General features: G+C 39.8%; 1 protein-coding gene across 7 annotated transcripts in view; it reads right to left on the bottom strand.

Moving 5' to 3' along the window:
* Positions 1–551: 551 nt before the first annotated feature.
* Positions 552–23,144, bottom strand: part of OSBPL8 (oxysterol binding protein like 8) — a 385,291-nt gene continuing 362,698 nt past the window's right edge. For 5 of the 7 annotated variants that reach the window (XM_089674075.1, XM_089674080.1, XM_089674079.1 and 2 more), the window contains 4 exons: positions 21,226–21,379; positions 11,871–11,976; positions 8,290–8,395; positions 552–6,479 (listed from right to left, as the gene is read on the bottom strand). In XM_089674075.1, the coding sequence (XP_089530201.1) occupies positions 6,344–6,479; positions 8,290–8,395; positions 11,871–11,976; positions 21,226–21,379 (502 nt within the window). In that variant the 3' untranslated portion in view covers positions 552–6,343. The remainder of the gene's footprint in view (positions 6,480–8,289; positions 8,396–11,870; positions 11,977–21,225; positions 21,380–23,144) is intronic. The other 2 variants (XM_089674076.1, XM_089674081.1) reach the window with 1 other exon arrangement.

Here is a 23,144-nt window from a genome sequence, read left to right as displayed (position 1 = left end):
CCTCCTTACAGGCTGTGATGGACAGCAGAAGGAGGACAATGGCTCCTGCTGCTGTCTCTGAACCAATGAGGAGGGAGAAAATAAAGAGAGCCTCTGCTCCCATGCACATCACTGGATCAAGTTTGGGTTCAGGTAACTATAAGTGGGGGGGGATGTGGAGCTGCATGAAAGAGGTTTTTTCCCTTTATGAATAAAAGGAATGAAGGTAAAAACATTCTGTCTTTACAACCACTTTAAGAAGCAAGTCTGCCATAATATTGCACATTACAGCAATATTATGATCAAGCCACTTCCCTCTACAAACACCAGTTTAACATAGATAAGAAAAAGTATAAATTATGAAATCTGTCTGTCTTTCTAGGAAATTGTATGGTGAAGTCCTACTGGCTGAAAAAAAACAAAACCTATGTGTGTGAATGTATGGCATAACTTCTGTGTATATTTAGGTAAATGTTCAAAATGTGTACAATAAGCAAAGAATAAATGTTCGCATGCAAAGTAAAATGCATGGCTCAAACCTTATACATATATATAAAACACATGAGGCTTACTGTTTATGATCACATTTTTATTCTAATTGGAAATACAAAACTACAGACCAGTGATAGGGCTTCAACTTTCAAAAAGCCATTGGACAAGATGTTAAAGACAAATGAACATTTAACATGCTACAAAAGACAAAACTTGTCATTCTCCTAGTCTGTTTCATCCTAGCTCGGTGACACTTGACAAGTCTCCTGAACAATGACGTGTGTATAGTTATGCGAAGATACAGTCTTCCTGTTCAGAGGTTCTAGATATAAAATCGGCAATAAACTTCATTAATATATGAACAGTTTTGTCTTTTATTTTTTTACTTACATTCATTTTTGTCATGGGTTCTGGCTCTTCATCAATACAGAACACTGGTCTTACTCAGTTTTATATAACAGTCTATAATAAGTTGTTTAAAAATGTAACAGTACAAAAAAAAAACAAGCATTGATGGTAAAATAACAAGCGTGCATAAAAATACAGAAGTCCAGTTTACAAGGTATAAAGTAGAAGAAAACATTAGTGAATAAACCTTCAGTCAGACTAGGCCCAACCTTGATATTGTTGGGAGGACTATCCAGTGCAAGTGTTGCAGCCATTATGACTAGCCCAGGATTAAGTTTAATTAAGGTTCAGTATTAAAAAGCTGTGAAATGCAAAAAAATGTGTGTGTGTGTATATATATATATAGATATATATACACACATTTATTTTTTCTTAATACACAAAGTCACACTCTTGTGGTCTGAGGTCACTGCCTGTTGCTATGGCTATTGAGGATATACAACAAATTTTCATGACTTCATTGTAAATAAAACCAGTATATAAACTCAAATCCAACCATGTCAAGTCAAAGGGTCCATCTGACATTGCGGCTTCTCTGCCACCTCTGTGACAGGTCAGCCAATCAAAAGGAAGCCAATTAACTTGAATGGCTATATACCTGCAATAGAAAAAGAATTCAGAATCAGATATATGGAAAGTCCTCTTAGAAGAGTAAAAACACAGAGATTCTTGCAATCATGTGTATATGGCACAAACCCAACTTCTTTAACACGCTCATTTATCAAAAAGGCACATATAGCTATGTTCAGACAACTGTTGGGCTTTCAGTCTTAGCCAAAAAGTGCAAGTGTAGGACATAACATGCAAAATGGACAGAAAAGTATAACAATACTATATCCTATTTCCAATACCAGTTGGGTCTACTTTGAAGATACCTGGAACTAAGGACCATGTCAGACGGTAGTTCTGTTGCCTATTCCTTCAGTAGCAATAACATTTAAACAGCATTTCAAATAGTGACTTCTACAAATTGTAATAGAAGTGTAATACCTGATGCTGGTTACAGAATCGCCCACCTGACACAGCCCTAAAAAGACAAAAAGTTGTTCTACCAAAAACAAGGCATTTGGAGTACACCCTAGAGCAGCCTTTCCAACCAGGATTTGGTTCCTCCGGAGGATGCTAGGGTTTTCTACCTACGCTGATCAACTTAAAAGTAGAACCTGAGGCCAGAATTAAGGGTGGGCAAACAAACAGAAATTTTAATGCACAAGAGACATGCTTTGTCTCTTCTGCATTAAAGTTATTTACCTGCCTGTCTGCCCTTTACAGTAAGCTGCGCACACACAGCTCCCTGTACAAATGCCAAATCTGACTGAATGTCATCCACACCCAGCCAATTACAGTGGCCGGCGATCAACACTCGGAAGCCGGCAGCCCGAAGAGATTAGCGGCTGGGCGAAGAACTTGGGGACGCCGCATCACTGGAGCCAAGGTAAATATAGTTTCACTTTAGGGGTCGATAAAAATGTTACTCTGTTTCTTTTCAGGGTGTTATTTTTATTTGTTTAAATTCATGAGAATTACTTAAAGTGGAACTAAACCTATCAATTTAAAAGTTTCAAAAAATAGTTACATTTCCAGCACGTGCCGAGAATGTAACTGTTACATTTGTTTGTGCTCCCAACCAAACTGTCAAACAATCAAATGGGTGGTGTCCTAACTGATCACATGTGCAGCACCATGGCAGTTGAAGATCAAACAGAGGCTAAGATGGCAGCTTCCTTGGCTGAAAAGGACAGGAGGGTTTAGTTCTGCTTTAAGATAAATTTGTTATATAGAGTCGTGTTGAGGTTTAAGTACACCCCGTTTTTTTCTTTCATTTAAAACTCTTTACAGACTACTGATCAAGCTAATGTATAATAAACTGACAGTATAATAATTTTTAGTGGGTTCCCTGAGTCCTGAAAACTATTTTAGGGGTTCCTCTGTGGTAAAAAGGTTGAGAAAGGCTGCTCTAGAGAATATAAAGAGAACATACCATTAGGACTATAACTGGACTTAAAAAGTGCCTGAAGCTGTGCAGTTTAGTAGTAATCAGCTGAGTTCCTGGGTCTACACACAGCAGAATATGTTCAGCCCCAGCTAGATTTCATGTACTTAATGTAACTGCTACAAATAAACTCGGTACATTAGATTCAATCCTTTAACTAGTGACAAAACGCAGTTTTTTATTCTCTGCGGCTTATGGAGGCTATAAATACAAATGTTTATTATATGAATTGAGACCGTAAAAACACAACATTGCAATATAACAAATATTCTGACTTCTCCTCTATGGCTTATATAAGAAACATCTAAATGTGCCGTTTGTGGAACTCCAGAGCGAGGTGGAAACAGCCTTAACAAGTAAAAGGTTTAAATATTGCTATTTTTTTCTCTATATCATTTCAAGTAACAAATATACAATTTACATTTATAAAGACAATTTAGGAGTGCACTCTATTTTAAAACAGGTTAAACATTTCACCATTTCATGGTGTTTTCTGTACAAGCAGGAATAGAAGATTCCTGTCCACACAATTCAGAACGTGATTAACTTTACAATAATTTTCCACCGGTTACTGTGAAGACATGTTTTAAAAACGTGTTTGATGTCATTGCCAGCTACAGAAAAGTATGATACATCCCTTTTTGCAATGAGGTCATAGAAAATGGCTTTGATATTTAGCTGCTAATTAGACGTGAGATATGATAAACTGATGTATGAGGGTACTGCTGAAAAATGAAGTTCCTATTGCAGTTCTATATTAACATTTATCTATAGATATGCTTGCCCTAAATTTTCTTTCCAAAAATAAGAGTGGGAGTAATACACATGGATTGTAAATTTCTTACGGATGACCAGGATAAACGTATGTTCTATCTTATTCAGTCTTGATTATGCTAGTACTTGAGATTTGGTAAGAAACAAGTGACTCATAGCTGTCCACACGGTGGAAGTATTGCCCACTGTAACATTAGGATTCTGCATGTGAGGAATGTTCTGTCTGCTTTGGCAGAAGGAGCTGCATTCACGTGCCTTGGTTTCCTCTCCACTTTCATTTGGCAAAACAACTAAAGCTGCATTTGGATTACTTTACTATAAACATATTTTCGCATAGCTTGCAAACAAACAGAGTACACGACATAGTTATACACTATGGCATAATAACATGGTGCAAAGCGTGCAGCCGCTAAAAGCAAACAATCAGATTTCAGCTTTTTTTTTCAGACCAACAAAGAATAATTACTGATTGCTTGCCATCTCTTTCTGCAGTCTACCCACTGTTCTGTACCTTACAAAATAAAGGCATGTTTATTACATTATACATTACTGTGTTTAATAAAGGTAAGCTTTAAATAATGACTTGGGATAATGGACAAATCCAGGATAGGTACCTCTGTTTCTTGGTTTGCTTAACATATTATCACCTGGATCTCTTAGATTGTAAGCTCCAAGGAGCAGGGCCCCTCCTAACCCACTTGTATTGAACTGTATTGTCTCCCGTTATATTGTAAAGCGCTAAGCAAACTGTCGGCGCTATATAAATCCTGTATAATAATAATAATGCTCCTTTAAAAGGCTAATTTGACTCCAAAGTGTTAGCTTCATATTAGGTGGAAACTGGTGAGCCAAGTCCCCTGTTGACTTTTAGCTGTCTCTTGGAGTCTGCTGTGGTGAAATGCGGCTATTATAGTTCCACAGGACCTACTCCCACCCAACTTTGAGATTTGGGTATTCCTGACCCACTTTAATTGTTGTCACACCTCCTTTTGCTTACTGAATACAATAATTTCAAATACGAAGATCCCTTATGAAGGCAGCAGCAGTTGCACAGACCTGGGAATGTAAGCACAGAGAGCTCACTAATAGATTCTTCAAAGGATAAAAGAAGCCATTAGGTGTTTACTCTTCCCAGAACTTATTAAACATATCAGGCACCCCATGTAAAAAGAAAGCCTTTGTGAAAATGATCTAACATTTCAAAATTTTAAATGCTGGAAAATGTTCTAAAATTCTGCAAAGGAAATGTACTTTTCATGTAAATGTGATATTCCAGTTTTAGGTGGTTGCTGCTGACTTGATCACCCATATGATAAAAGAACTATGAGTCATTCTGTAAGATCAATGGGATCTCAATCAATGATATCTCAGCTTCGTAGGGAGTCAATCTTGTCACTAATTTCTCCATTTTTAAACTTCTTTTACATTACATATAATGCAAGAAGGATAAAGACCAATTTTAGCCATTGTAGGTAGCAGAGCGGGGAACTCCAACTAGGAGATATCTTTGTTCGAGTCTCCGTGAGAGATGATAATTCAGCTAGCTAGCCTTTATCTAAAACAGAAGGTCCTGGCCTGGAGCTTCTCAAAGATGCTGCTAAATGAATTAGAGATAGCAGATAAATGTTACTGCTACTTAAATTCAGCAATTGTAGAGAAGCTTTTAGTAAGTAAACACTACCTGGTGCCTTCCTGACCTATATACAAAGCCTTTTTGTCACATACAAAGTTGTAATATGCAAAAAAGTGCACATATACTGAATGGAAAAAAAAAACTAAGCTGGTCCATATTTGAAACCATTAAAGCCTTCATATATCTCACAAGCAGATTACATCTTCTGGAATAAACAAATTGCTATAAATAAAAGAAATACTAATTTGAGAACATAGTGCCTCATATTCTGTAACTATCAATACGCTCATTTTACAAGTAGTAGAAATGCTTTGGTCCTACAATAGGCAGTCAAGTAAGAGAAAAGGGATTATAAAAGTCTGGAGAGCAGAGGGGAGCATTGGGTGGTTAGAATGGGAACAACGTAACTTCACTCTCGCTTGTCTTACTGTTAATTTATAGTACACTGAAAGATATGTTGTAAAAGCTGAACGGTGTTAGAATTATTCTTCTAGTGCCAGCTTTCCTCTACAGTTATGACTACAATTGAAAAGATAATGATAAGGAATATTTTTGGTCAAACTTTGGTGTCTACCCTATGTATGAACTGACTAGACCTTTATTTTACATAGTTAATTACAACCTATTTGCGGGTTACGAATAATATTTGAATTCTTACAAACGCAAAAAAAAAAAAAAAGACGGTCACTTACATACATATAAAAAGTATATATACATCTGTAACTACAGCATTACTTTCTCTTGAAAGAACAGTATGATGTGTAAAGCACAACATATTGCAACATTTAATACATAGCAACAGCTAGGTAGATGGTGCTGGCACTTTCACGCTTGAGCTACTGGCAGCTTGGACAGATTGCAGTAATAATGCATCAATGTCTTCAGAGGCTAGGACCACGAGAACAACAATTCTGCCAAAGTCCAAATCATCTGACCTCTATGACAGGATGAAAAGCATGACAGTGGCTTGTAGACCTCATCAAAACCCCAATGAGGGGAATCATGGTCTTGATTCAACAGTGACAGTCTCAGATACCACATATATCCATGGGAGACATTCTTTTTTACTTGAACAGATAGTTAATGGCAATCTGCAGCAAAATCAGGAAGATGATAATACAATAGTCTCTTTGCTGAAGAAAATTGCTATCTGTGTTTGAGGCATTTGTAGACAAACGGCTACGCAGAGCAATGATGTTCCTATTAAGAAAAGAAAGAGAAATGTAACCATAACATAGAGCACTTTGTCATCCTTGGCAATGTATGCAATAGACTATACATTTCATATAGCATGTTTAATGAAGCAATAATGCCAGCATTAGCACATAAAAAAAATCCCAGATTTTGGGCTGTCCCATAACAAGAATACAGTGGAAATCTTCCGATGGGGATCTTGGTTCTAGTGACCTGGGCACAACCAGGAATTTCCTGTTTTGGCTATGGGACAGGAAGTGAAGAAAAACAACCACAATGGGACACAGGTGGCAAAAAAGACAGGGGTTATAACCCTCCCTTACTCTAGCCAAAATTAAAAAAAAAGTTTTGCATTTATTTCTACTTTAATCCCTTAGCGCAGGCACCTCCTGGCCCTTTAAGGGGTTTGTGATGCCAAAAGGCGGGGTTTAGGATCATATGACTGCCGTGATTGGCTGTCACATGATCAGAACGGTCCCAACCGCTGCCGGGAATGTGCAGGGCACCCGTATGATGCACACTCTCGGTGTGTCTTGTGTACATTTGGTACGCAAATATGTGGCCCCTTGGCGTCAAGGCCCAGCCACTGAGAGGCCGCATATGTGCTTAAGCTCAGCGCCAAAGAGTTAACATTTGTTTTTACAGATTACAGTTACATAAAATCAACTTTCTCCAACTATCTCATGAATCACATGTGGCCCTTAGCCGTTTTTTATGTGGCTCCCAAGCCACTCTCGTGCAGGCGCTTAATAGATCTCTGTATGAACCATAATGAACTAGTCAAAAGGTAATCACAGAATAGATAGGTAGGATTAGACTGAAGAAAAAGAACATTATTTTCCAAAATATCTTACAGACTTGTACATATTCATATTGTGGGTTTCAATGTCACCTTAAGAGTCCATTCACACTTATGATTTGTGGTGCCATTCATTTTTTAATACTACCCCAGGTCTCTATATCTAGGGGAGTTGCACAGCATGGCAAAGCACTGCATTGTGGTGTGTTGCGCTACAAAAAAACATTGCATGTCCGATTTGCTGTCTGTTGTGGTGCTCTGGCAACCCATTCAAATGCAACTTACCCTGATTGCGCAGACAGTACGCATATATGTGGTCTCTCGGGGTGTGGGCCTTAACGCCAAGGGGTCACATATATGCTTACCAGAATGTAAACACAGCTGTGCCGAAAGCATTGGGAGCTTTCTGATCATGTGATCGCGGTGACAACCAATCACGATCATAAACCCCACCCACCTACCAGCATCAGAAAGCCCTTAAAGTGCATGGCCAACAGATCAGGAAGGTGTAAAAGGTGTGAATATTTAAAATTTATAGTTCACAAGCTGACAAAAGCTGGGATCTCCTGCATTAAAATCAAGCACACATTTATGCTAAGTTCACACCTATGCATATGCTGTGGTTCGAGTTTGCGTGGGCATAGCAGCCCACTCATTTGAAAGGGAAGCTGTACCGAGGGAAGTGTAGGAAAAAGGTCCTTACACCTTTCTAAAACACTGCTGCGGGGAAAATGCACGGTGCTTTTGCACCAGACAATTTCCTGCACTTGAAAACACACTGCGTATTCAGATACATGAGGGCCCCATTAAGAATGAATGGCAGTCCTGCATGTCTCCAATGAGCAGTGTGTTTTGGCTGCTCGTAGTTGCGGGCGTGGGAAAAGGTGCAATTTACACACTGTCCCACATCCGCAACAGTGTGAACCCAGCCTTAGATGAGCAGTGTACTACAGCTGGTGGCAAATAAAAAAAAAAAAAAAAAAGGCAAATGTTGAAAACATTCTTAAGGCAGTTTACCGGTTGATTTCCTCTTGAGTTTTCTTTACAGAGTCTATGGCACTTAAAAGTTCTCCATGGTCTGCTCCCTTTTTCCTGCTTCGAGTGCTGTGTGTTAGTAGATGTGCTAGAAAAAATTGACAAACACACACATTACTAGACCAAATATAAACATTTTTGCAAACAAATAAAAATAATAATGATCATTTCTATATAATAGTTCAGCTATCTGCAGTATGTTTAAGGACTAGTGTACATGGACACTCATGGAACATTAGAAAGCTATGGTGCAGCTATGAAAGCGAAGATCCATGGAACCATACAGCTAGTATATAGACAGGAAGATGAAAGTCCACTCTCTACTAGACCTAAGTATGGTTCTCCACAGGTATTAAACAATGCCTAATAAACTGATGCAAAGGGCTAAAAGAAGTCAGAAGACTGTTAATGAGTAAAATGATAATAGAACACAGTTGCCTTGCTCTTTGGCATAATTCTAGTAAAAGAACTAGCAAATAAAGAACAACATTGCTGCCAGCTCTTAGGGATACTCGTGCATCTCAATAAACTAGAATATCATCAGAAAGTTCATTTTAGTTCAGTAATTCAATTCACAAAGTGAAACTCATATATTATATAGATTCATTAAACACAGAGTGATATATTTCAAGCATTTCTTTCTTAATTTTGATTATTATAGCCTACAGCGAGTGAAAACCCAAAATTCAGTATCTCAGAAAATTAGAATATTACATAAGACCAATAGTAAAAAAAGGATTTTTAATACAGAAATGTTGGCTTACTGAAAAGTATGTCCATGTACAGTATAGTATGCACTCAGTACATGGTCGGGGTTCCTTTTGCATGAATTACTGCCTCAATGCGGCGTGGCATGGAAGCGATCAGCCTGTGGCACTGCTGAGGTGTTATGGAAGCCCAGGTTGCTTTGATAGCGTGCCTTCAGCTGATTTGCATTGTCTGGTGTCTCATCTTCCTCTTGACAATACCCCACAGATGCTCTATGCGGTTTAGGTCAGGAGAGTTTGCTGGACAATCAAGCACAGAGATACCATGATCATTAAAACAGGTAATGGTACTTTCAGCAGTGTAGGTAGGTGCTGCTGGAAATTAAAATCAGCATCTCCATAAGAGCTGGTCAACAGAGGGAAGGAAGACGTGCTCTAGAATTTCCTGGTAGAGGGCTGCGCTGACTTTGGACTTGATAAAACACAGTGGACAGACACCAGCAGATGCCATGGCACCCCAAATCATCACTGACAGTGGAAACTTCACACTGGACCTCATGCAACTTGGATTCTGTGCCTCTCCACTCTTCCTCCAGACTCTGGGTCCTTGATTTCCAAATGAAATGCAAAACTTACTTTGGATCACTGAGCAACAGTCCAGCCCTTTTTCTCGGCCCAAGTAAGACGCTTCTGACGTTGTCTCTGGTTCAGGAGTGGCTTGACACAAGGAATGCGACAGTTGTAGCCCATGTCCTGGATATGTCTGTGTGAGGTGGCTCTTGAAACACTGGCACCAGCCATAGTCCACTGCTTATGAATCTCCCCCAAATTCTTGAATGGTCCTTGCTCTCAATCCTCTCAAGGCTGCGGTTTTTTCTGTTGCTTTTCTACCACACTTTTTCCTTCTACTCAAATTTCCATTAATATGCTTCGATATAGCAATCTGTGAACAGCCCGCTTCTTTAGCAATGACCTTTTGTGACTTACCCTCTTTGTGGAGGGTGTCAATGACTGTCTTCTGGACAACTTTAAAGTCAGCAGTCCTCCCCATGATTGTGTAACCTACTGAACCAGACTGAGAGACCAGTTAAAGGCTCAGGGAACCTTTACAGGTGTTTTGAGATAATTAGCTGATTAGAGTGTGACACCATGGGGTTTATTTACTAAAGCTGGAGAGTCCAAAATCAGACTCCCTTCTGCATAGAAACCAATCAGCTTCTAACCTCAGCTTGTTCAATGAAGCTTTGGCAATGAAACCTGGAAGCTGATTGGTTTCTATGCAGAAGGGAGTCTGATTTTGGACTCTCCAGCTTTAGTAAATAAACCCCCATGAGTCTACAATATTGAACTTTTTCACAATAGTCTAATTTTATGAGATACTGAATTTTGGGTTTTCACTATCTGTAAGTCATAATCATCAAAATTAAAATAAAGAAAAGTTTGAAATATATCACTAATGAATCTATATAATAAATGAGTTTCACTTTTTGAATGGAATTACTGAAATAAATTAACTTTTTGATGATATTCTAATTTATTGAGATGCACCTGTATAAGAGCTGGCAGCAATGTTGTTCTTTATTGCACCTGTACGTGTTCTTCTGTGTCCCCAAAAGACACACACTTTTGCTGTGCTGTTTACCCATGTTTAATCTACACCATCAGGTTCATCAAATTCTGGACTGCAGTTATCTCATACCTCCTGGACTGAAAAGAGGCATATGTTTTCTAGTGTTAAGTGGGAAAATGTACATACAACAAATCAGAGGTCACTGGAAGGTAGAAATAACCATAGACTCGAATAGCCTGCTAATGCCTTTGAGTGGATGTAGATACTGTAGATACTAGTTAACAAAAAGCAGCATAGATTTAGTCTCAAACTTCTATATGGACTCATTATTACTCATAGATATCATCTTTACAACTATAATTGCTTTTTAGGAATCAATCAGGCTACAGTAAAGCCTAGTACACACGATGAGAGAATCGGATGAAAAATACAGTTTTCTGAACGATCGTCTGATAACCTGATTATTATTACACAACTTTCGAGAGACGTTCACGACAGTTCACGCAAAGTTATCCAGAGGGACAAGCGCAAAAAATGTTCTCATAAGATAGTAAAAAGAACCACTTTCATTTAAGCAGTACAGCATTCATCTGTAAAAAATTGAGTGACCAAGACCGAGCATTCTCGAAATTGAAAGAACACATTATATTACAAAACAACACATTACATCACTTCCCAAGTTGTATTCTGTCTTATGAGAATTTTTGTAACTTTAGTAACCTATTCATTTTCGATTTGAGACTAGTATGCAAAAAAAAAAACAGGCGATCATTTGTCCGATATTCTCATTGTGTGTACAAGGCTTAAGAAGCCACCGATCAGAGGAAAGTTCTGACACATAACCTATTGTTCCCTTTTTGAGAAAAAAAAAAAAAAAAAAAAGATAGCATCGTGGTGCACAGAACAGACACTAGCATAGAACTGAGTTGTGAAAATATATCTTCTGCAACCAGATTGATACCTAGCATCTGATCATGCACTAATGGCTCACATAAGGACAAACTTCTATGTAGTCAAGATGCATGACAGCTCAGCAGTGCAATGTAGCCTGCATAACCCACAGAAATGACTGCCACACAAACTAAAGGGCACACAGCCATCAAGGGACAGTTGGAGTTAACATGTGTCTGATGTCTGTGTACACGAGACCATACATGTATGGACAACTATAGAGTTTTTTGTTTTTGAAAATGTAAGTTTTAAAGCATTGTGTTTATGGGAAAATAAACATGTAAATAAATTGTTTATTTTTTGTTGTGGAAATTATTTTGTGCAATAATTCTTACCTTCACTCCCTGAGGAATCCTGGTTATCCAGTTCTGGGGAGGAACAGCCACTTTCTCCTTTCTTCTGCTGCCCACTTGACTTATGTTTGAGCTTTGGAACACACACCTGCATGACAAGCAATGCTACATGTCATGTATGCAGTATAAATACATATTTGTAAGCCGTACAAATCACAGCTGATTCAGAGAAAATAAGCATTAAACTAACAATTTAGCTGCTACTGACAACTGCTTCTCAGGTTTTATGAACTATCCCCATTGTAAAGACATAGCAAGTAGAAACTTTGTGGCAATTATATGGTAGTGTTATTAGTATATAACCATTATTATGTATCCTTTACTTCCCAAAATGTATATCAATCTCATCAGTCATCCTAATTCCCCCCATTCTATCATTTATACTTTGTGTCCTTGTATGTTAGTAATACTTTACAAATAGCAAAATAAAATACAAGGGCAACAGAACTTTGGTCTGAGCTAAGTCTCATGTATAGTTTTCTTATTTTTTGCAGTAGGGCAAATTAGATCCAACATGGCCAAGTAGCAATGGTATTTCAATTCCTGAAACTGTTGTGTGACTGAGTTGATCTGCTAAAAAATTTAGCGTGCAGTGTCTACTCTGCTTTAAAGTGTTTGTAAACCCAAAATCTATTTTTCAGTATGTTTGGCAATATGCTGCTACATTATAAACTTTTTTCATAAGCAAATTGCTATTTGTGAATGTGTTGTAAAGTTTCTTACCTGGAGTGGATGCCAGTAACAATGCTTTCCGTTTAAGGCTGACAAAATCAAGCCACTGCATTGCAATTAGCAGCAGCATTGTCTGTCAGCCAGCAATTTGTGCTCCTTCATTTGGCTGTTGGGCTGCCCAACAAGGCTATCAGACAGACAGCTTAATGACCAACTAAAAGAGTGCACATGACAGGCTGACAATGCTGCTATTAATTGCAAGGATGTGGGTTATCATGCTTGCAACGTTAAGAAGTGTATTTGTAATAAAAAAAAACAAACAAACATTTGCATGGCTATTTGCCCAGCAAAACTGTTGGTACATTTGTTCCCTATCAATAGGGCAAAATCGATTGTTCTCAGGCTATTTCCTCTACAGGTTGAATGTTATTCATAAGTGGTCCAGAAAAATACTTCATTATGGCCACTAGATGGAGCTGATGGTCACAGGGAAGAAGTTGTTTACTACGACTGCCAGCTCCATATAGTAACCATAGTGCAGTAATTCCTTGATTCACTCTATTGTTATCAAGATAAAACATAAGTGCCGATTCACATATATGTGGATTGGATATGGTTTGAACCATATACAATCCGCATAACATGTGAAATAACATTGCTTCCTATGGTACCTGTCCACATATGTCCGGTGCACTGGCAGTGTAGATACAATGCGGTTTGAAAGAGTTATGTACGGGTTCTGAGCAGTGCTTTCAGGTTTAGGTGCTGATTACAGGCTATTAACTTCTATGGGAACTGTTTCTAAACCGCATGTGTGTGAACAGGATAAAATCCTGAGCTAATCCTGTCCTGAACCTGATGTAAACTTGACATGAACCACTGAACAACTACTGTGTCAATTAGCTGTGCAACCTGAACTTCAATCCACACCACGCATATGTGAATCAGCTCTAAAGAATAAGTTCACCTTTTTTACAAAAAAAAAAAAAATAAATGCAGATTTTTTTTGCAGGTAAAAAATTGTGCATTTATTATCTTTTGCTGCAGGAACCTCTAAAGTATTGCACCAGTGATTAGCAGATCGCTGGTGCCATGCAGGTCTCCTGCAGACATGTCAGTATATCTGCTTGGCAGTACAGGATGTACTGACAGGAAGAATCAATGAACTTCACCGGCGCTCCACAGTGCCATGGTAGTTTATTGAGAGCTACAAGCCAACAGCCGCAAAGGCTATCGGGACTTATAGTTCATTCATTCACAGAACACACGGCTGCGTTTTTTAAAAAATTGTGACAGCTAGCAGGGAACAGAAGATCCCCCGCTAGCTTTCACAACAGATAGCAGGGACGGGCGGGGGCCGGTCAATTCGTAGCATGTTATACCCTGAATATGCGTGTTACATGTTATGAAAGGTGAAATTATCCTTTAAACCTGAAGAGAGAGCAACTTAAAAATAGCCTAATATTTTTGCCCCAGTCGTACAGGACACAGACCTGCAATTTCACAGGAAGAATGGCACTAATTTAAAAAAAAAAAAAAAATACACCCCTAAGTGTTGTTACTGCTAGGAACTCCACATAAGAACCTTTGCAACAGATTAGCAAAAAACGACTTGCTTATAGCAATATTAAACCCAAAACCAAAAATGTTATATTTTTCAGCTTACCAATCCTCAAATGTGGTGGCTGCATTCGTTTTCTAGGCTTTTTCCCCCCCTGGTGATCTGACCAATTACACACCTCCTGTATTAGTGTGCCCCAACTCTGGAGGAAGGGGCACCTTTGGACAGCAACATTATAAGTCAGGGGGGAGGGAAGTGTTAGATCTACTACCAGATTTAAATACACTTGCAAATTGAAGCCAAACTCCAACTAACACTTTATAAGCAGTTACAGCAGTTTTTTTCTTTTGGAATAAAGGTTTTACATAAATAAAACTGATCATTGTACGCACCCCCTTCCAGTGTTAAATGGTTTGTCTCATCCCTGTAACTAATACTTCTGCAAGAGAGCTTGTTCTTATGAAAAACAACAGACTTACTGGCCAGATCACCACATGAAAATAAAAGAAAGAAAGCGCAAAAAAAGAAAACAAATGCAGCCATCACATCTAAGTACTGGTAAGCTACAATCTAAAAAAGTGTTTCTTTAGGAAAACTTTACTGTGAAGCATCATATCAAACATACTGAAAATGTAGGATTACAAACACTTTAAGGACTCTATGTCTGTATAACATGCTGAAGAGGAGGAGTGGCCTCAAACTGCTCCCCATTTCAATTCTAACACATGCGTACAGCTGTTCAAGGCATGAGGACACCATATACAAAAACAACTTAAATTGGACCAGGTCTATATTATATTACATGGTTAGTTTGGATGAAAAGAGTGCTTAGTGAAGTTTTCCTTTTAAGAGTGAAAGCAGAATTCTGGGAATGTTTTTTTTTTTGCCTGTGCAGTGGGGCTGTGCCTGCACTGCAGGGATTAAATGCTCATTTCGTTCTAGGGGAGAGGACAACATAGATATACTCAACTGACCTGCCAATCCTCCACGCACAAGACCGATCCTTTTCACTCTTGCCCCCTGCATTCCAGCAATCTTGTAAATGGACTGTTTCTGATGTCAGCACACTCAATAGACAGGAACAATCCACCTTTGGACAATGGGGGAGCGCGGTTTTCCGTAGGATTGGCTGGTCACGCGATTATGAGCTTAGTCCTCACCGCTGGAAAAAATGAGCAGCTGATCCATGCAGTGGGGGCACAGCCCCACTGCATGGTAGAAAAAGTTTTGCCTGGAGTTCTGCTTTAAGCTTTAAAGGTCCATGTATTCAATAATGCCGCATTAAAAAAAAAAAAAACGTTACCTCTAGACACAAAATAAACTGCTGTGTAGAAAAGTAAAAGAAATACCTGCCTTACAAACAACTTCTGACTACAGCAGCTAGATGAGGGTGATGTTGAGATCCTTCTGGCCAGAGCCTAGCAATGCTAAGGATCTGAAGTCTCACGAAAAGATGCTCCTGCACTGTGCTTCAGTGTATTCTCATGAGATTATGAATATTCAGCGTTCCCGTGTTGTCACCAGAAGACCAGGACATCACCCTCTCCTGTACAGAAGTTGAATGTAAAGTAAGAATAGTTGTCAGCTTCTCTGCAGGTGTTTCTTTTCAACAGGTGAAATATGGGGGGTTAGCCATTACTTTGCATTTTTTTTTTTTTTTTTGCAACGTCTGCTTTTCATACCTTGTGACATCTGTCTTAACAATAAGTCGATGAGAAAAGTCTACTGGGAACACAGGATGTGCTTTAAAACACTTTTAACAATACTTTTGCTTAATTATGTCACCCCCTTTAAATATGTGTTATTAGATTTGAGTTATATTTTGACTACTTTGATATTCAGTACAAGTAGTACTAGACTACTGCACTTTAGTGTTTTTGAAAGTAAACCAACAAGAAATATGACAAGCTTCAGAAGAATGTTTTCTTATTTTACGTATAACATTAATAAGACCCTCAACCTGTATCTGATTACTATGGCTGCTTTATAATGTTGAAACAGAAACAAAGCAAAAGTATAAAAATATTTTTGTACTTTATGTAAAATTCATTGCTTGAAGTTTGAGGGACGCAGCAATTTGGGGACTGTTCGATTATGCTGCGGCCTACAGGAGGTTTGGACACTAGCAAAAACAAAAAGTGTCCAGCCCAGAAAAACACCTCCTACTTCTAAGTGTGCCACACAATTTACTCCAAGAAATGTATTTTATGATAAGTACAATAATTCCATGTTCTCTCTTGTTCATTGAAGGATGCAGGAATACAGAAACTAAGGACATCCAAAAGCAGTTTGACTGGTGAGAGTGGTAAGCAGCAGCAAAACTCTATAAGGCCCACAAAAAAATTAAATAAAAAAAGGGCAAGGTGGGGGGGGGGGTGCCTGCAGCTTAAACAGTCACCTGGGGGACCTTACATCTGAAGCTGGCATTAGTTGAGGCCTGAACATTCACCTGTGAAAATGTGGAGAAATTGTGAACAGAAGACAGGTGGCAGCCTTGCAAACCTGGAAAACAGTTTCTAGATGCTATAAATCACAAGAAGCACTCACAGATCTAGTGGAGTGTTGCAGGCCAAGAAACCAATCTATAAGACTATAAGCTTGGTTATTGGCCTGCTTGAGCTACATAGATATGGTAGAAAAAAAGTCAATGCAACCTTATGGGGTTTGTCCACGATTACAAAAAATGGAATTAGCCTTCCTGAAAGGTGGCTGATAGACAGACTCACACAAACTGAACAGCCTTTTGTCGGACTGGAGCAGGACAAAATTAATGGAAGAATGATGCCCTGGTTGAGGTGAAAGATCGAAATTACTTTAGGCAAGATGGTAGTCCTGGGCCTCAACATCATTTTGTCCCTATGCAAAACCAGCAAGGATTCCTTGCAGGATAAAAGCATCAAGTCAGACACTCGCCTTGCAGAGTCTACAAGAATACCATCTTGTGGATGAAAGTAGGAGAGACATTATACAAGAGAAAGCCAGAGATAGTGGACATAATACAAGATAGTCAGAGAGTGTGGCCATAGCCGTGCTCACAGTGTGGGTCCAGTCTCTGGGACACCATGTGGTATTGCTCACAGTGGTGTGGTGGGAGTCTCCAGCAGCCATGGATGGATGGTGCAGGGCAGGGGTCCATGCTGCTCATAGTGACATAGTGGTGAGACAGTGCAGGCCGGGATCTGGTCTCCATGTCAGGACACTGTCGTTCAAACATGGCGGACACCATGATGTCACTGACTCACTGCACATGTGTCCGCCCGGATTAAAATGGCTGAGCATGACCAATGCGCAGTTCCAAGGTCGTCCTGCGGCCATATTTTTTTTTTTACAGACAGACGCTGTCTGTAACAGACAATTACAGACAGTCCTTACAATGGGTTGAAATTTACAAACTGTTGGCAACCCTGTTGTCATCGCTCTGGCGTGTGTCACCCAGTTGTGGTCCGCACACCCATAGCGATGGCACTGCCACAGAGACAACCTGTGGAATCAAAGAGGAATGAGAAGGGGTAGTTACTATCCAAAGGTCTTAATCAAGGAGTGAGAGGTAAATGGTCTCTGAAAAAGAAAAAAGAAAGGGCAGAACTTGGCCCTTGATAGTGCTAAGAGCAAACAACTATCCAGTCCCAGCTGCAGGAAAGAGAGGATTCATCCCACAGAGATTTCTGGGTAGATAACTATGCTTTTCATGTTCAATTGTAGACATTGTGGGAAGGAGCTTTCCTAGATTTTAGCTTCACAGAAATAACAGATTCATAGAAACACCTGTCTCTTAAAACGTGGGCTTCAACAGCTACAGTATGTACTTAAAACCTGTGACTGAAGAAGGATGGGCCTTGAGACAGAAAACTGATACAGAATACGTCCTCAGATCGCCCACCAGGAGTCTTACTAGCTCAGTGTACCACGTCAGCCTGGGTGAGTATATAGCTATAAAAAACATCAGACTGCTGATTAACCACACTGCTGCGAAGGAGAGAGGGAAGGTATCTGAGGTGAGGAAAGGCAAAGATCAGAGTAAACAGGTCTCATGAAGAAACCAAAGCATCCACAGCTTTCACTAAAGGATCTCTTTACTTGTAGAAAGCATGACCAATTGGATCTAGAGGCCAGGTGCACATCTGGCATCTGCCACCTGTGATACAAATCTTGTAATGCCTCTTGCTGTAGGGAACACTACCTGGGTTCAGATGCTGTCAGTTGAGGAAATCTGTCTGCCAGTTCTCTACGCCTAGGTTGTACACCGCAGAAAAGTCTGGAATGTGAAGTTCTGGCTAGGACATGATGAAATCTACTTCTCTTGCCACAATGAAACCTGATGGTTTATGTACACCATTGTGTTGACCAAAACCAGACTGGAAGACCCTTCATGTCTCAAAGCTCCAGCATGTTTATCAGGAGACAAAACTTTTATGAAGACCAAGTTCCCTGCATCAACAGCCTGAGAAGCTGGCATTAGTCATGAAGATGCTTCAAAAGATGGAAAGAAAGAACTCCAATTTCAGATCCATCAAGCCAGGGACAAAATGATCCTTAATGCCAATTGAATCTGTCTGTCTTTCCAGGGACTTGATTGACTTGTCAGCTGATATCAGAATGTTACACTGTAGGGATAAGGAGGTGAGCAAATAGGACTGCCTTGGAGACTACCAACGGGCCCAAGACTCTCATGCAAACGTTGAGAGTCGGGTGACTCCTGGACTGGAAAGCATGAATCTGAGATCAAAAAGTCTGAAGTCTCTCCTATGGGAGAAAAACCCTACTCTGAGCTGTATGTTTCACAGAATACAAGGCAATCTGTGAATGGATAAGGTGGGGGGGGGGGGGGGTTAAGCGACACTATTGCTTCCCTGTATGAGCACAAAGCACTCAAAGCCACAGCAAGGCTGTGTTATTTGGCATAAATGAAATTGTACATTTTACACATATGGCCAAACACTATCTGCCTTGAGTTCTACTTTACTTGAGACTTAGGCTTAACAGAACATTGTTTCTTGCTAGGAAATTAATTACATAAAAAGCGGACCCCCGGGTACAAGGCTAATAAGAATTTGGGAGGAACGAACAGCTTTTCAGGAGGATTCCAATCTCTTTAGAGAAAAAGCTGTAACTGTGGGTGCAATGGAAAGGTTGTTGTGGACCTAGGAGTTCTAAAAGACCTTAGACCAGAAACAGCACTTGTAGGAGCAACAGGCTGATCCTCTAGTTTTAGAGTGGTTTCACACTGTGCATTGATAATAGCCAAAATGGTTTCTTATTTGAGGACAATAAGCAGGAGACTGTGATTCTAGTACAGTTAATCAGATGCATACTCTGTGAGGAAAAGCACAAGAGTATGATTGTGGTCTCTAAGGTCAGAGCAGCAAATAAGTGGGCGATTTGGGCCATAAAATCCCACATGACTGTAGTGAAAACCTCAGAAGAACGGGAATAAACTCTAGGATCAGAAGGCAACATGATTCTATGTTCATCAGCATCACAATGTGCTGCATGCAGCCCTGGTGTGGTTAGTAGAGTGTGAGCTGAGGGGAGCACTCGTTACAGCAGGACTGTCCTCCCCCGTACCTAGAATCAAACATGTTGTGACTGCTGGCATTAAGGCAACTAAAGATTCAGGCAAGGCCTCAGGTATTTATGAAACCCAAAAAGCTGGTAGCAAATGAGGTTCAGATGGCCAGAGGGAGCCAAAGTTACAGTAAGTGGGCAGCAGGAATGGAATGAAGATCTGAGTTCCACATTACTATTTAGAAGCATGAACAGCATTGGCAGATGCTTCCTTGTAGTTGCATAACAGGAAAGAGTACATGTATGCCACACTTTATTCTGCAGATAATGCCCATGCTCAGTCCCACAGCCTTAACCTCTCATTGTGGAAACCAACGGAGAGCACAGTGACTGATGTAAGCCCAACCGGCCCACTCACTGAGTGAGACTTCAGAGATAGGGTAAGTACTGATGCAATACTGCTGGTTTTGGACCTGGAAAGTGCTCTTTAGCTAACATGGTTCCAGAACAGGGTTTGGAAAGCACCTCATAAAGAATTCAATGCCAGAAGGTCACTTCCTAGCCCAGACTCTCACAATGTCCAGTCCCACGGGGTCTGGATGCAGAAAATCGAGGAGAGTCACATCAAATTTCTCCAATCGAAGAGACCATTTCTAGCAGTTATGCAGAGAACAGTCTTGATACAAGAAAACATTTTAAAAGGATATAAAAAAGTGCTACTAAAAATAGTATTTTATACAGCAAGGCCAAAAAATATGTCCATCTCCCTAGGACACTAGCACAAAACTGAGATATGCTGCTAGTGGGAGGGGTTATCCTAAGCTGGCTTACAGATTTTTTCTTTTGTTTGGTAGTGCACAATCCTACTGCAAGAGGCATTATAACAAAAGGGTTAAAAATTTCCAATATGCCCCAATGGAAGAGAAAGAACTACTGTTTATATTAATATTTAAAAAGTATCTTTTGCAAGACTAATACATAGTTCAGCCAAATCAAACAAATGTAGATGCATCAAAAGTCTCAAAATTGGGACATTAGCATTTCACTTGGTCATACCATACATCAGTTTTCTGATTGTTTGCCATCATACGGATAAAATATGGTTTTTTTATGTCTATGGGTTACAAAATGTGTTCTGTTTGCTCTCTATTCAAAGTCTGGAGTGTCACTGGAAAAATAGGACAGCTGTGAATATGTCTAACTGGTGCTGGATGTCGACATAAGGAATAGAAGTGAAATACACAGAAGCAACAAGAGCAGTCATACAACTTAGAATATTAGTAGATGGCAGAAATAGTCATAACATAGCAGATTTGCTTTAAGAATAAGCAGATGTAATTGTAATGCAACAAACCATTTGTATAATTTGTAAGGACACTTGCAACAGTACAGATACACACTGTCCCCAGGACTATGTTTTGAAAGGGATTTAAGGCACTTTATAGTACACTTTAATCAATAAAGCAGACACTTACATGATGAGATTTCTGAGCTTTACAGCTAAGTGTTAGTAAGTTTAAGCTGATATCATACACATGCTTCCTTGATCTTGATAGGACACAGACGAGAGAAAAGCCATTGGGCTTTCCCCAGACCTACCTGATAATTGCATTTCTCCCGCTTTGCCCCTTGGTTACTGAGACTAATTACACTGCCCGAACGTACCATTGGAGTCCTATGCCTGACTTTTGTCTGGATAGCACCATCGTTTTCAAACTGAACCAGATCATTTAGCGGGTCCCATGGTCGAGAACTGCAACACATAAAACAAAAACAGTAAGAATGTTTAGTATTCTAACTGAACCACAAGTATTCTTCATTTTAATTAGGTTACAGAACAACCATTTGATTTGTACCAGTGGAGTATGCACTTTACATGTGAATTCATTTCAGAGTGCATGGCTAATGTTAGAAAAAAAAGGAGCTGACTGTGAAGATTTTGAAGAGGCTGCTCATTGCCAAGTGGACTGCACAACAAAGAACCTGGTGGAGCAAGGATACAGTCAGGTCCATAAATATTGGGACATCGACACAATTCTAACATTTTTGGCTCTATACACTACCATAATGGATTTGAAATGAAATGAGCAAGATGTGCTTTAACTGCAGACTGTCAGCTTTAATTTGAGGGTATTTACATCCAAATCAGGTGAACGGTGTAGGAATTACAACAGTTTGCATATGTGCCTCCCACTTGTTAAGAGACCAAAAGTAATGGGACAATTGGCTTCTCAGCTGTTCCATGGCCAGGTGTGTGTTATTCCCTCATTATCCCAATTACAATGAGCAGATAAAAGGTCCAGAGTTCATTTCAAGTGTGCTATTTGCATTTGGAATCTGTTGCTGTCAACTCTCAAGATGAGATCCAAAGAGCTGTCACTATCAGTGAAGCAAGCCATCATTAGGCTGAAAAAACAAAACAAACCCATCAGAAAGATAGCAAAAATATTAGGCGTGGCCAAAACAACTGTTTGGAACATTCTTAAAAAGAAGGAACGCACCGGTGAGCTCAGCAACACCAAAAGACCCGAAAGACCACGGAAAACAACTGTGGTGGATGACAGAAGAATTCTTTCCCTGGTGAAGAAAACACCCTTCACAACAGTTGGCCAGATCAAGAACACTCTCCAGGAGGTAGGTGTATGTGTGTCAAAGTCAACAAACAAGAGAAGACTTCACCAGAGTGAATACAGAGGGTTCACCATAAGATGTAAACCATTGGTGAACCTCAAAAACAGGAAGGCCAGATTAGAGTTTGCCAAACGACATCTAAAAAAGCCTTCACAGTTCTGGAACAACATCCTATGGACAGATGAGACCGAGATCAACTTGTACCAGAGTGATGGGAAGAGAAGAGTATGGAGAAGGAAAGGAACTGCTCATGATCCTCAGCATACCACCTCATCAGTGAAGCATGGTGGTGGTAGTGTCATGGCGTGGGCATGTATGGCTGCCAATGGAACTGGTTCTGTTGTATTTATTGATGATGTGACTGCTGACAAAAGCAGCAGGATGAATTCTGAAGTGTTTCGGGTAATATTATCTGCTCATATTCAGCCAACTGCTTCAGAACTCATTGGACGCTGCTTCACAGTGCAGATGGACAATGACCCAAAGCACACTGCAAAAGCAACCAAAGAGTTTTTTAAGGGAAAGAAGTGGAACGTTATGCAATGGCCAAGTCAATCACCTGACCTGAATCTGATTGAGCATGCATTTCACTTGCTGAAGACAAAACTGAAGGGAAAATGCCCCAAGAACAAGCAGGAACTGAAGACAGTTGCAGTAGAGGCCTCGCAGAGCATCACAAGGGATGAAACCCAGCGCCTGGTGATGTCTATGCGTTCCAGACTTCAGGCTGTAATTGATTGCAAAGGTTTTGTAACCAAGTATTAAAAAGTGAAAGTTTGATTTATGATTATTATTCTGTCCCATTACCTTTGGTCCCTTAACAAGTGGGAGGAACATATGCAAACTGTTGTAATTCCTACACCGTTCACCTGATTTGGATGTAAATA

Source organism: Staurois parvus, unplaced genomic scaffold (genome assembly GCF_062004578.1).
Source record: "Staurois parvus isolate SC_StPar_1 unplaced genomic scaffold, SC_StPar_1.0 ptg000147l, whole genome shotgun sequence".
Taxonomy (NCBI): domain Eukaryota; kingdom Metazoa; phylum Chordata; class Amphibia; order Anura; family Ranidae; genus Staurois; species Staurois parvus.
Note: the sequence above shows the minus strand (reverse complement) of the source record. Positions and strands in the feature narration are given on the sequence as shown.